The sequence below is a fragment of the Equus przewalskii genome, chromosome 31 (assembly GCF_037783145.1).
Source record: "Equus przewalskii isolate Varuska chromosome 31, EquPr2, whole genome shotgun sequence".
Classification (NCBI taxonomy): Eukaryota; Metazoa; Chordata; class Mammalia; order Perissodactyla; family Equidae; genus Equus; species Equus przewalskii.
The window spans coordinates 1,623,885-1,636,348 of NC_091861.1; the positions used below are offsets into that span (position 1 = coordinate 1,623,885).

General features: G+C 47.2%; 1 protein-coding gene across 4 annotated transcripts in view; it reads left to right on the plus strand.

The window, feature by feature from the left end:
• The window catches only part of AKT3 (AKT serine/threonine kinase 3), a 326,388-nt gene extending 313,933 nt beyond the window's left edge, over positions 1-12,455 (plus strand). For all 4 annotated transcript variants that reach the window (XM_070602171.1, XM_070602173.1, XM_070602174.1 and 1 more), the window contains 2 exons: positions 1,907-2,009; positions 8,934-12,455. In XM_070602171.1, the coding sequence (XP_070458272.1) occupies positions 1,907-2,009; positions 8,934-9,019 (189 nt within the window). In that variant the 3' untranslated portion in view covers positions 9,020-12,455. The remainder of the gene's footprint in view (positions 1-1,906; positions 2,010-8,933) is intronic.
• Positions 12,456-12,464: the final 9 nt, after the last annotated feature.

Consider the following 12,464-nt stretch of genomic DNA (forward strand, 5'->3'; position numbering starts at 1 on the left):
CTGCTTCAGTTTTTTCAAGTTTCCAGTGACCACTCTTTCCCTCAGCTGAAAGGATGGAGGTCCCCGCTAACTTGAAGGCAGATTTAAGTTTGCCATCAGAAGAACCCAGATGGGAAGGGTGGGCAGAAGTACTCCGCAGGCCTGATAGAAGCCCATTTGTGCTAAAAGGAGTTTTGTGGTTAATTTTTGATTGGAAGGATGAAGATCTATTTTTTGAACATTTGTAGAATGGTGAGTCAGAAGGAAAGTTACAACTAGCATCCCAGTCTCCAGTTGCCTGCCAGGCAGAGGCAGTTACCGTACCCTCAGTATCTAACAGAACCAGGAATTCACCCGTCTCTGCACCTTTGGTGTTCTTGTGCGCGTGTGTACGATGCTGGTGAAGAGAATGCACCGTGTCTGATGGAAGACAGGGTTTCCATCAGTGCAGGGAGCAGCGTGCTTGTGCCAGTCACCCTCAAAGCAGCTTGAAAGAAGCATGGCCTGGCTCCTCGGCCGGTTCCCCCACTGGGGAGGAGCTTGTTCCTGCGGGATGAGGGTGCTGTGGGAGGAGGCCTGTTGCTCTGCAGTGACAGTTACCAGCCAATGACGGGTGCCTGCGTCTGCGTGGTCTCCAAGAGCACTTGCTCAGTGGAGACCTTAGCATAGCTGTGTCCTGGATGTCCGGAGAAAGAATGGCAAAACAGAGACAAAATGCTTCGTAACGTGCTGTAAACTGAAAGACAGTCCTTTATTTTGAAAACGTGCTTTTAATTCTCCTCATCCCCTCGTTTTTTAAAACGCTGTCTAGAGAATAATTTAAAGATTTTTGCTATATTACTTAACGTAAATTTGGTGACAGTAAGAATAGGAAAATGCATTGATGTGAGGGCAATTGTGTATTTCTTTTCTGTAAAATTTTTATAAAACATACTGATTTCTGTCATTCTGTTTCCCATTTTTCTATCCACATGGGAAGTTCCTTCTAAAAGCAGCACCGCCTGTAATGACCCCTGTGCCTCAGAGCGTGCACTCCGACTCCAGGCCCTGGGACTGAGCTTCCTGGGCAACAAGCAGCCTGCAGGCTCTGCCTTGAGGAGGGAGCCCTCAGGAGCAGGAACCCTGTCCTGGCTCCGGCTCCCTTGTGGCCGGTGGAGGTCACAGAGGCGGAGGTTCACGCGGCTCGGGCTCTGTCACCTTCAGGAACCCCAGACTTGCCCCACCCCATGCCCGCTGCCCATCTGAGGCAAATGAGTCCAGTTCCGTCAATCCTAGTGCAGTTACTCTTAATCTCTTTTGAGTCGTGGTCCTCTTTGAGGAGGTGATGAGAACTCTGAATGAAACATTTACATAAAACGTCAGGGGCTGCCAAGAACCCCTGTTCCAGAACGGGGGCTGGCATTAATGCCCATCTCAAGTAAGCAAAGTTCCACTTCTTTGCCAGCTTCGGAGGCAGCACTCTCCCTGTGACCTAGAGAATAGCTGTATTATCAAGTTACGTTTTCAATAATAACCTGTTCGGCCAGGCACCAGGAAGGCAGGTCGAGGAAAGCGGGCAAGGTTGTGCTTTGCCACAGGAGGAGGAGCCCACATTTTGTTGCAGTGGTCTACATCCATACGGCTTTGTATGTGCTTTTGTTACTGGGGAAAAATATGAGGACAGACTTTTCAATATCCTCTTCCCACCCTATTCTTTGGTTCTCATTTGTTCTATTTCACATAACCCCTCAAACTTTATTCAGAACAACCAGGTACCTACTATTCTGTGTTTAGACTGTTGATTGGGAAGCCAGCCACCACGTTGACCTTACGCAGTGACTCAGCATGTAATCTCTTGTGCTGTTCATTCCATTATTTGCTAATTTTATTCTAGAAATGAATCTTCCTAAACTAAAATCTGTTAACAGTCCTCTCTTTCTTCTTACAGCTTGTACCTCCGTTTAAGCCTCAAGTAACATCTGAGACAGATACCAGATATTTTGATGAAGAATTTACGGCTCAGACTATTACAATAACACCACCTGAAAAATGTGAGTAAATGTAGAAGGCAATTGATAACATACTAATAAAATTGAAGAAAATAGTCATTTTTTAATTGGCTATTTTTCAAGATCAAATTCCCTAGTGACTTACTCCATTCCACTTAAGAAGGTAGAGTTACCAGTGTGGGAATAGCTAAAGACAGGTAGCTGAGAGAAATGTTTTTTTGGGTGTGAAAAATTATATGTGGGAAAATTATAACCTGAGAATGATGGGCCAAATTAGAGACTAATGAGGCCTTCCTTCCTGTTCTTCAGTGGATTCTTTGACGTCCGCTGAAAAGATCCCTAAGTGGAGAACCCCCGTGTTCCCAGATGGCTCCTTCACGTGCCACCTTCAGAACTTTGCTAGTTCTGGTCTCCTGCTTACTTAATAGTTTTTAAATTCACTTTGCATTGAATCACTCTCTGTTACTTAGCTTTGTCTTAAGAATAATACCTGTGAAGACATAAGTTAGTTTGCTAGTAATTTTTTGATGATATAAATTAAATTTCATATCTGTTAAAACTATACATTCATGCACGGTTTAAAATCAGCCCACATACACTAGTGTGTGCCCCACACTTTGATAAATACCCTAAATAAGTGGACTTTACTGGAAGAAAAGGGTATCAATCATGCTTTGTAAACGTTCCCACATGCTGAGAAAGGTCTGTGTCTGTCATCATTGGGTTAGGAGTGAGGATAATGCTGAGTTTTGGGCACGCATTTGGAGAGCTAAAAGGTCCCTTTGAGTCACGTGTCTTTTGGCTCACACAACATCAGGTTAGCTTTTCCTCCTCTTCTTTTCCTGTGTATCCTTTCCTTCGTTTCTTCTCCTCTTTCTCCTTGTTCAGAGGCAGATTAGTTGATAGTGCTGATGCATTGAGTGCCCGTGCAGGGGAAGGTTGAGGTGCAGCTCTGGTCCAGCTGTGGTTGTGGTCAACTGATTACAGTACTGGAAGGCACTCAAGGGGTCATTTCGGCTGAGAGTTTAGTCCAGGGCCCATGACCTGACAACAAGGGACTGCGAACACCCTGAAATGAAAAATGTAATTATGTATGCATATGTGCACTTTTCTTTCTTTAGACTTGGAAGAAGTTAAGAACCTCTTACCTTTCATTTTCTAAGGGAAGAAATTGACACCCAGGGAGACATTGAGCCTCCCCAAGTCCCACAGTTAGCGTCAGCCATCACCAGGGGCAGGACTCAGCAGCTGGGCCAGTGCCCAGGTTAAGGTGTGAAATATCAGTGTGTTGAAGTGCTGCCCGTGGTATATCACCAGTGGTGGGCGGTGGGCCTCCCTTCTGTCTGTGCGCATTACTGGCTTCTTAGAATCTCAAAAAGTTGAAGACAGTGCTAGAAAGCCTATAGAGTTGTGGGCAAGCAGCTCAGGATTGTCTGAGCAGAAACCGTGGGCCCAGGCCTTGGCATAGTTTCCCTGGCCTGCGTGGACTGTGGTGATGCCCTTGTCTGAAATGCTGGGCACTGCCAGTGAGCTGTTGGATTGGCCCGTGAGCGCTTTCCACCAAGAGCAGCTGCTGGGCCTCGCGGTTTGCATATAACCGTAACTGTAATCAGACCACCTTGTCTCCCTGCTCCTCCCTCTGAGGACTCCCGCTGTACTCTGAATCCAAGCTCCTCACGCGGCTCACACAACCCTGTCTGGTCGGGGTCCATGCACCTCTCTGACCTCCTCCTGTTCCATCTTCCCCCACTGTCCCGTGACCCAGTCACAGCTTGAACATGCCATCTTCCCTGGGACTTGTGGATCCTGTGCTCTCTGCCTAGAGTCTGTTTTCCCAGACCTCCACATGAATGGCTCCTGTCCTTCAGATCTCAGCTGAAATGTCACTTCACCAGAGAGCTTTCTTTCCCCTCCCCGTCTAGAGAGCGGGACCCTGTCGGACCCGGAGCCCTGCCTCTTCCTTCTCTGCACTGACGCCTTGACTTGCTGATGTTCTCCTGGTTAATTCATTTGTTTCTTTGTTCACTGTTCTCCAACTAGGATGCAGTAGTTCTGAGAAGAAGGATTTGGCTTGCCTTATTCGCTGCTAGTCCCAGCTCCCAGCCAGGTGCTAGCCTAGTAGAGATATTCAGTAAACGTGTATTAAATGAATGAATAACCAAATTATGATGCGGGCCTGCTAGTTTCCAGGCCAGAAGGAGGCCCAGCTCTTTACAGAGAGTGCTGCTGCCTGTCGGTGCCCAGAACTTTGCCCTGGGCTTGACTTCACAGTGGGCTTCGGCAAGGGAAGGTGCTGACGCATCTCTGTCGTGGTCTCAGCTTCTTTGAGACAGTTTCCTTTGTTAAATAGAACTTTTGGCATTTGTGGACTCTTTTAGGACAACTAAATATGTGATTTTGGAAGGCATTGGAAAAAAAAGATTGGCGGCTGGCCCCGTGGCTGAGTGGTTAAGTTCCCACGCTCCGCTGCAGCGGCCCAGGGTTTCCTCGGTTTGGATCCTGGGTGCAGACACGGCACTGCTCCTCAGGCCATGCTGAGGCGGCGTCCCACATGCCACAACTAGAAGGACCCACAACTAATAATATACAACTACGTGCTGGGGGGATTTGGGGAGAAAAAAGAAGAAAAAGATTGGCAACAGTTGTTAGCTCAGGTGCCAATCTTAAAAAAAGAAAAGAAATAGGTAGGCTCTGTAAATGCAAAGCCGTGAGTACATATTTTATCTCAGAAAGTTACCAGTACAATCCTAGTGTGGAAGAGGGTAGTGGGGTTGCAGAAGCCCCCGACTCAGACCCTGCTGTGTGTCGTGGCTCTGCCACTCACCAGCTCCCAAATCTGGCAGGTCTCTGCCCTCCAGAAAGGGGGTGCAGGGCTGGACGGCCTCCGGGGATCCCATCCCTCTCCCGCTGAGAGACCTGCTCTTGAGCAGAGGCACCTGGAGCTCTACAGGTTGAATAACCCTCTTTTTAATTTTATTAAAGCAGCAGATTAGCCAATCCGTAGTATTCTTGGCTCTGTGACCCACTGTGTGAAGGGGAATACAGGCCCCATGCAAGAAGCACTCAGCCAAAAAGCGTGGGCGTGAACGGAGGGGCCTGAGGAAGGACTGACCACAATATGATGTCAGGAAATGTAGGACTAAAAAGACCACGGCAAAGCAGTTTTAAAATCTATTTGATAACAGATAAATTAAAAGCGTTTCAACATCCTTAGCCATAGTTCTTTTTTCGTGATTGACTTGTATTTCAAAGCTGCAGCTGTCCAGAACCAGACTCTTCAAGATTCGCCTGACCTGCCTTATTCCTGACTCCACACTCATGGCGGGTGTCAGGATGAGAATGTCGTTACTGGCATTTTATTGCTCAATTTCGAGAACTTCTAAAATGAGGCTGAAATGTTGGAAGGTGTTTTAAGTCACCCAGCGCAGTTTCTAGAATATAATCTGAACCTGGTGTCTCACCTTCTTCATCAAGAATATAAAATGTTGAATGTTATAATAGAATGTTTTTCCTGGCATGTCACATTTTATCACTAACAGCAACTCTGTTCTTGAAAGAATGTATGTCATTTTAGATGGAGATAGCGCTGAGTAAGCTTAGTGACTCAGCATCTTTAAAGGGTCATAAGTTCATTTCTGGGCTGAGACAGGAAGCCCGTTTATTACAGTAACTTCCGAAGTGGCTATCAGAATCCACCTACAATTGTAGGCTTAGGGAAGTCTGGCTTCTGTGGGCATCAGAAGTGGGGTCTTGCCCTGCCCTGGTACTGTGCCCTGGACGGCCCCAAAGTGTGAGTCCAGCAGCATCATCTGGGCCTGACAGGTTAAACCCCAGTTAGGGTCAGGAGGACACTGGACTTGCCATCTTATTTCCCGATTCAGGGTCTATAGAGAGGAAAATCAGATGCAAGAGCTTGGCAGAGGGGGCTGAGGCACAGGCAGGCACCAGCAGCCTGCCCTGTGTGGCCCAGGGCCCCTGCTGGAGGGCGTGGCCTCCGGGGCTGTGAAGTGCGGCTCTGGGGTCCTTCTAGGGCACAAGGGCAGCGGTTTCAGTGTGATGGTCTCTGGATATCTCCTGGGCTCCCTGAAGAGGCAGAGACAGATGAAAGGAGAATCCGGGGAACCTTGAACTGTGGTTGCATGTCACGTCATCTTCTCTTCTTGCAGCTTTGGGTCGTGTTGCTGGTGAGAAACCACTGCAGCTCCCTGGCTGCTACAGCCCAGGGGCTCCTTCCTCAAAGCCTCAGAGGCACCGTCAGCCGGCCAGGCTGCCCACTTGCCACCTTGCTTTTGTGAAACAGAATGGAGTTATTTTTTAGAACAAATCAGCAGTTAGAAAGGCAGACTGTTCCTTTTCTATAAACAGCTGCAGTAACATGCCAGATTGTTCTCACTGGTGTTAATTAATTGAACAGATTTTGGAATGTGTCGTCTTGCATTATATCCATTAATGGTCCTCTGCCTTCCTCTTACAGAAAAAGAGGATTTCTTTGAGATCTAGTAGCTTTTACTGCCATATCAGTCATTTGTTAAATGTTCTAAGACGATTAGGCAGCTGATGCTGTTGGATCCGGGGACTCAGCTGGAGAATGTAGAGCTGCTCACCTGTTTTCTTCTCCTGGATGGGTGTTGTCCGGTGTTCTTAGCAGAGTGCATGTTCATTACCACCCTTCTTCCCTGTGAACCTCCTTTCGGAGCAGCAACATGTTTATGGACGTTGACCGGCTGTGACGGGCCCTGGCCCAGGCAGCCAGCACCCTGGCAGCCGGCAGCTCCCCTCCCTCTGCGGCCCCTGCCTGCAGGCAGCCCCTGAATCCTGCCCAGCACCCCCAGCTCGCAGCCCCTCCTGGGGCCCTGACCAGATACTTGCCACTCACTGTCTACCGGGCGTGAGAGAATGGGAGGGGGCTGGAGGGAACGAGAGAAGCTGCTTTAAAGACTGTCCTGGTGTGGGCCTCACATGGTTATCTGCGAGATTTAGACTTCTTTACCTGCAGAAATGTGGCACTGAAGTGGCAGAATGAAGACTCTCTTTTAATTCTCAGCCAACAGGCAGCCTCATAGCAGTAAATATGCCTCCTCGGGAAGGAAGTCCAGCAGCCCACTGTCAGGGCCTGGCGGCCCGGGCTCCACTCTTTGCCGGCTGCCACGGGGCCTGCTGTGGCCCAGGGACCCAGGGCAGCTTCTGCCCCTCGCTGGCTGAGGCCAGACAAGCACCAGCCTTCCCACACATGCCATCCGGGGCGCTCTGCACATTCACTGCACAGAAACACTTAGAAAATAAAGCTGTTAGTGGGGAAAACGGTTTTTTTGAAATGTGATTGGCACAAGTCAGAATCTGAACATGAACATTTTAGCTGCCTTTTCTCTCGAGAGTTTTTGTACTTGGTGACTCAACAAGAGACATGCCTGCGCGGCTCCTGCCGTCTTCAGTAGAGCTGAAAATGCTGTGGAGGGTATTTGATCTAGAAGATGAATATGGTTTTCTTGGGAGAACCAATATTTTATAAGAAGAAAGCAGAGATTTCCCTAAATCACAGTCCTTGTGGAAGTGCTCACTGTAGTGAAAAGGTCTGTGTGCAGAAGGAGCGGGGCCCTCAGAGGGCAGCGACTTCTAGGGAGCAGGGAGCCACAAACGGTTTTTCAAGGATTCATTCCCGCCTAATATAATGCTATTTTCTAGTACATTTGAGGCCACAGATTTTGTTTAGCAACTTGATCCCGTTTCTAGAATCTTCTGTATTAAGAATAGAACACTGAAAAGAAAACCAGTGAGGAAAAAGCAGAAATGTTTGTTACTCTTCAGAGGAATGCAGAGCATCATCCTTGGTTGTGTGACAAGGTCTTTGCCCACGCTACAGCGGGACCTGGCCTGTGTTCTTTCTCCCATTATGTGACATTGAGGCTCCCTGGAGAGGCCGGAAAATTAAAAGAATTGGTCATAGTTCCTCTGTGATTGAGGGAATGGAATCATTTTGCTGGAAGAGAAGAAGGTTGGGTTGAAAGCCTCGCTCACTTACTTCGCTGTAGGACAGACACGGTCCAGCAGAGCCGGGGGATTTCGTGGGGGACCTCCGCCACCGACTGGGAGCCCCGAGGGCGGCAAGGACTTTGCCCAGAGCAGATGCCCAGGGGATAATGTGGACAAGTGACCGGAGATGAGGAGGAGCGCTGTGACAGCAGCGTTTTAGTCATGAGAACAGCGGTGGGCAGAGGTTGGTGATCATGGGTGATCCTTCAAGTCCAGGAGTGGGGACGCGAGAAGCCGCTGGGACAGACGCCGCTCGCTCCCTGCCTTCACTAGGCTTCTTGCTGTTTCCTGAGGAGCCGGTACTCAGAGGCTGACGTCTTTCCTGCTTTTTCTTTGTCTTATTCTCTTTATTCAAATTCAAAGTTTATCATAGGAAAATCGGGAATGGTGAGATAAGGCAGATATTAGATGTAGAATAAATAATGTAAAATCTTAAGCATGTAATCAAGGACTCAGGGGAAATGGAGTAGCATGAAGCTTTATTTTGTGATCACACTAAAGCAGCATGAAGAGGAAACACAAGCGTTTGAAGACAGGTGTTAGTGGATTCTGGACAGACACTGGCTGCCTCGGATTCATTGACTTCTGTATTTTGACATGCGTAGTTCCATGAAATTAAAGGTTATCGAAGATCATTTGTTCCTTCGTATTTAAAAAAAACTTTGTTTCCTTCAGTGGTGTTTTTTCAGTTTGAGTCTTGAAATGTTAGTGTCTTGAAGGAGATGATTTGACAGTATCATTTCTTCGTAGATCATGTGTTTGAAAATGAGATAATTTTTGAAGTGAGTTTACTTACTATATGTTTTGCTGATGACAAGTTTCTGGGAGCTGTTGCCTCTGTCGATCTTTATGATGTGAGAAGTTAGAACTGTATAGACCAGAGATAACGTTGCAGAAAATAACTGTAAAGTTAACAGAGCTGTTTCCTGCCTGCAGATGACGAGGACGGCATGGACTGCATGGACAACGAGCGGCGGCCGCACTTCCCGCAGTTTTCCTACTCCGCAAGTGGACGGGAATAAGCCTCCTTCATCCTGCTCCTTCACGGCCACCTTAGATTTCCTCCTGAGAGTGACTCCTGCGCGTCACAGCAGGCCTCGCTCCCACAAATAGCAGGAGCACCTTCAGACACCCCGGACCCAGCAGGTCTCCGCCCCTCGCCGCTCCGCCCACACGAACACACAGACGCACACACGCGCCCTTTTGTTTTTGCATGAAATTGTATCTAAGTCTAAGGTCTCATGCTGTTGCTGCTACTGTCTTACTATTATAGCAACTTTAAGAGGTAATTGTACAATCTTCGGAAGTCATGAGCCCACCATCGTTCATTTGTGCACCGATTGTCATCTTTTGATCTTTTAGTTTTTGTTTTCCCTAACGGTGAAGGCTAATGAGATACACTGATTCTAGGTACATTTTTTAACTTTCTAGAAGATGCAGACTAATTAGACTAAGAAGATTTAGTTTATAATTCAGAACAAGCGATTGTGGGAGGGTGGTGGTGTGCATACGCAGAATTGTAGTACAGCACGTCAGATCAGTGCATAAAGAGGGTATGTGTCACTCGGATCTGGCTGGAGTTCATTAGGAAGCATTGAGGGGAGGACTGAACGACTGCGGGCATAGATATGTATGTACATATTTATTTAAATTCCTGTTGGATGCTACAGAGGCAGCTCCGTGCGCCACGTGGACATCCAGATTTCAGAGGCAGTCGTGGGCAAGTGAACGTTGTTCTCCCAAGGAAGAGAGCATATGCAAGCAGGCCAAGGTCACTGCAGGGTCTAGGACGTGATTTGCACCAGAGAGCATTTTTTCCCTGTGCTTGGAAACCTTTTTCCCTTCTTGATATTTATCACCTCTGATGGCTGAAGAATGTAGACAGGTGTAACGATCCTGCTTTTCACCAAATTTGGACACCAAGGTAAACAGGTGTTTGCCTTATTTGTTTTAATTTTTTACTTTCAGTTCTGCGTGAATTAGCTTTTTCTCGGATGTTAAACTTTGAATGTCCTTTTATGATTTTGTTTATATTGCAGTAGTATTTATTTTTTAGTAATGAGAATTGTATGTCATGTTAGCAAATGCAGCTCCAACTTACATAAAATAGACATACTACAGTTTATTTTGACCCATGTGCGAGGAATGTACACACCGATGAGAATCATGCACTTTTTCTCCTATGTAAACAAGTGTGGATGAGGCTCTGGAGCTGTCTGTATTGGTTAGAATGTGGCTCTGGGAGAAGAGATGCTGTCATTAACCCCTTGGTGCTAAAAATGAGCAAATTCCCAACTCTCCATGCCAAGGGGTTAACGAGACAAGTGGATAGTGATGTTCGCTCCGTTGAGAAGTGAACTGTGATGACGGCCTGGCAACGTCATGTAGTGAAGAAAACTGACACCTGAATGAGGATAAGAAGTGAACTCTACTTGGCAAAAAGAACACATCTTGAGTATTTACGAAGTAGGCAGTAGAGGATAAGAACCTGGTGTGTTTATTCTGATCATGGTACATTTATCACTGAATTAAGCCATCAGGGAAAAAAACAAAAAAAGAACACCTCCAGCTTTTCTTTTTCTGTATATACTCATGTCTCCAAATTCTAACATTTCTCACTGAAAGGGGACATGTATGCAAACCTCATTTTTCTCCTTCATTAATGATGACCTTCAGATTAAACCCTTTGGTGCTAGGAGCTGGCATTTTCCAAAGCAGCCTATGAAGCCCAGGAGGCTGGGGGCCCTCTTGCAGCACGCGGGAGGCCATCTGACTCCAGGAGTGATCGTGGAAATGCGTGGTGGTACCTGTCTGACAGCTCCCAAACGGAGGACCGCAGCATGGCGCAGCGTTCGCCTGCGCCGTGACTCCTCGCAGGCTGAGTCCTGCTCATCTGCAGATGTCTTAGCCTCTTGGCGCTGGAAGTACGGATGTAGAGACAGGAGACCACGCGGGGCGGGCGGACCGCTGGGACTGACGGGGGTAAAGGGCATTTTACTAAGGCAGCTAAGACACATTCCAACATAGATTTTATCCTGATTTTTCGTATCTCTACCTGAGTGAAGTCCATCCTTCGTCCTGAGTAAGAAGTTACAGCGAATGGTGGTTCATCCTTTCTTACAGCTCAGCTTCTTTTTCTCACTTGGATTTTGTTGAATGCTTCACTTTGACACGAAAGTAGACTAGAAGGTATGTTCTGTAAGTTGTCTTGCATACGTTACATAAAAGAACCAGGTGAGAGAGACTTGGTGAAGGCTGACTGGCCGGAGCTCAGAGCGCTCGTCCTTTAGCGGGAGCGTGTGACACCGCACACCAGGCACATCGGTAGCTTTTTCTTTTCCCCCAAGTATTAAGGTGATTTCCATGACCTTGGCCAAGGATACTTCCTAAAGATTAATGATGGCGTCGGCAGTGCCCCGGGCTGGCCACTCCTCACGGCTGGCTCTCAGTCCCCAGCCAGTGCCCGGGGCTCCGTCACTGATCCCCCAGCCCCACCCGAGGTTCCGTTAGTGTCATGCTCAGTGTTTTCTTGGCTTCGATTTTGAGAATCCCTCACTTTCAGTCCCAGATCTCAATCAGCTGACATGGAGAAAAAGAGAGATGGATGTAGAAGGAGATTTATCAAACTTCCCCGTGTCTGCCCCTAGCTGTAGTTTTGGACTCTGGCAGATGGACAAGTCTGAACCCTAGGCTCATTCTAGCAGAGTGCAGTGCAGACTGCGTGGGCTCCATCTCGTCCTGACTTTCATGGTTTGCCCTCTTGTCGTGATGCGGCCGTCTTGGAGGAAATTGGCCATTTCTGCTCGGGTTTGTGGCAGGGTTGCGCACAGCTTTGCTTTCCACACTAATTTCATAGCATTATTCCAGTGTTGTTTTCCATGTCCCAGACCTGATTTCTGGCTTCTTAAAGCTGAGTGTTCTTGCAGGGGCCTCTTGCTTCTCCTAGAGTACAACAGTAAGGGCCGTCCTTACTAACTGCAGGGTCTCGATATTACACCTCAGTGTACACACTTTGCTGCTACTGTTTGTCCCGTCTACAGTAGAATTTCCTGATCTTGCTCCTGGTAGTGCATTACAGGCAAGCATGAAATGTAAAGTATTTATTTAAATAAAAAGAAAACCTCTAAATTGGTAATTGAATTACCTCCCTGTAGCTTTATAGTTTGTGACATCTCTTGACCTGGCTAGTTCTTTCATTAGATCCGCGCAAGATCTAGTCATCTGGGTAAGGATTTTAAGCAGACGCAACTATGAACCCAAGAAACTGTATTACTATTACCGTTGGTCATACTAAAACTGTTTATTTCCTTAAGTATATGACCCGCAAGGATGTGAAATAACTACAAGAAACTGTTTTGTACACTGTACATCCTTAGTATTTTTACACGCATATGATAGGGATGCACATTATTTTCCTTCGTACAGACAGCTTAAATAAAGCACTATGTCAATCTGCTACTTCTCTGT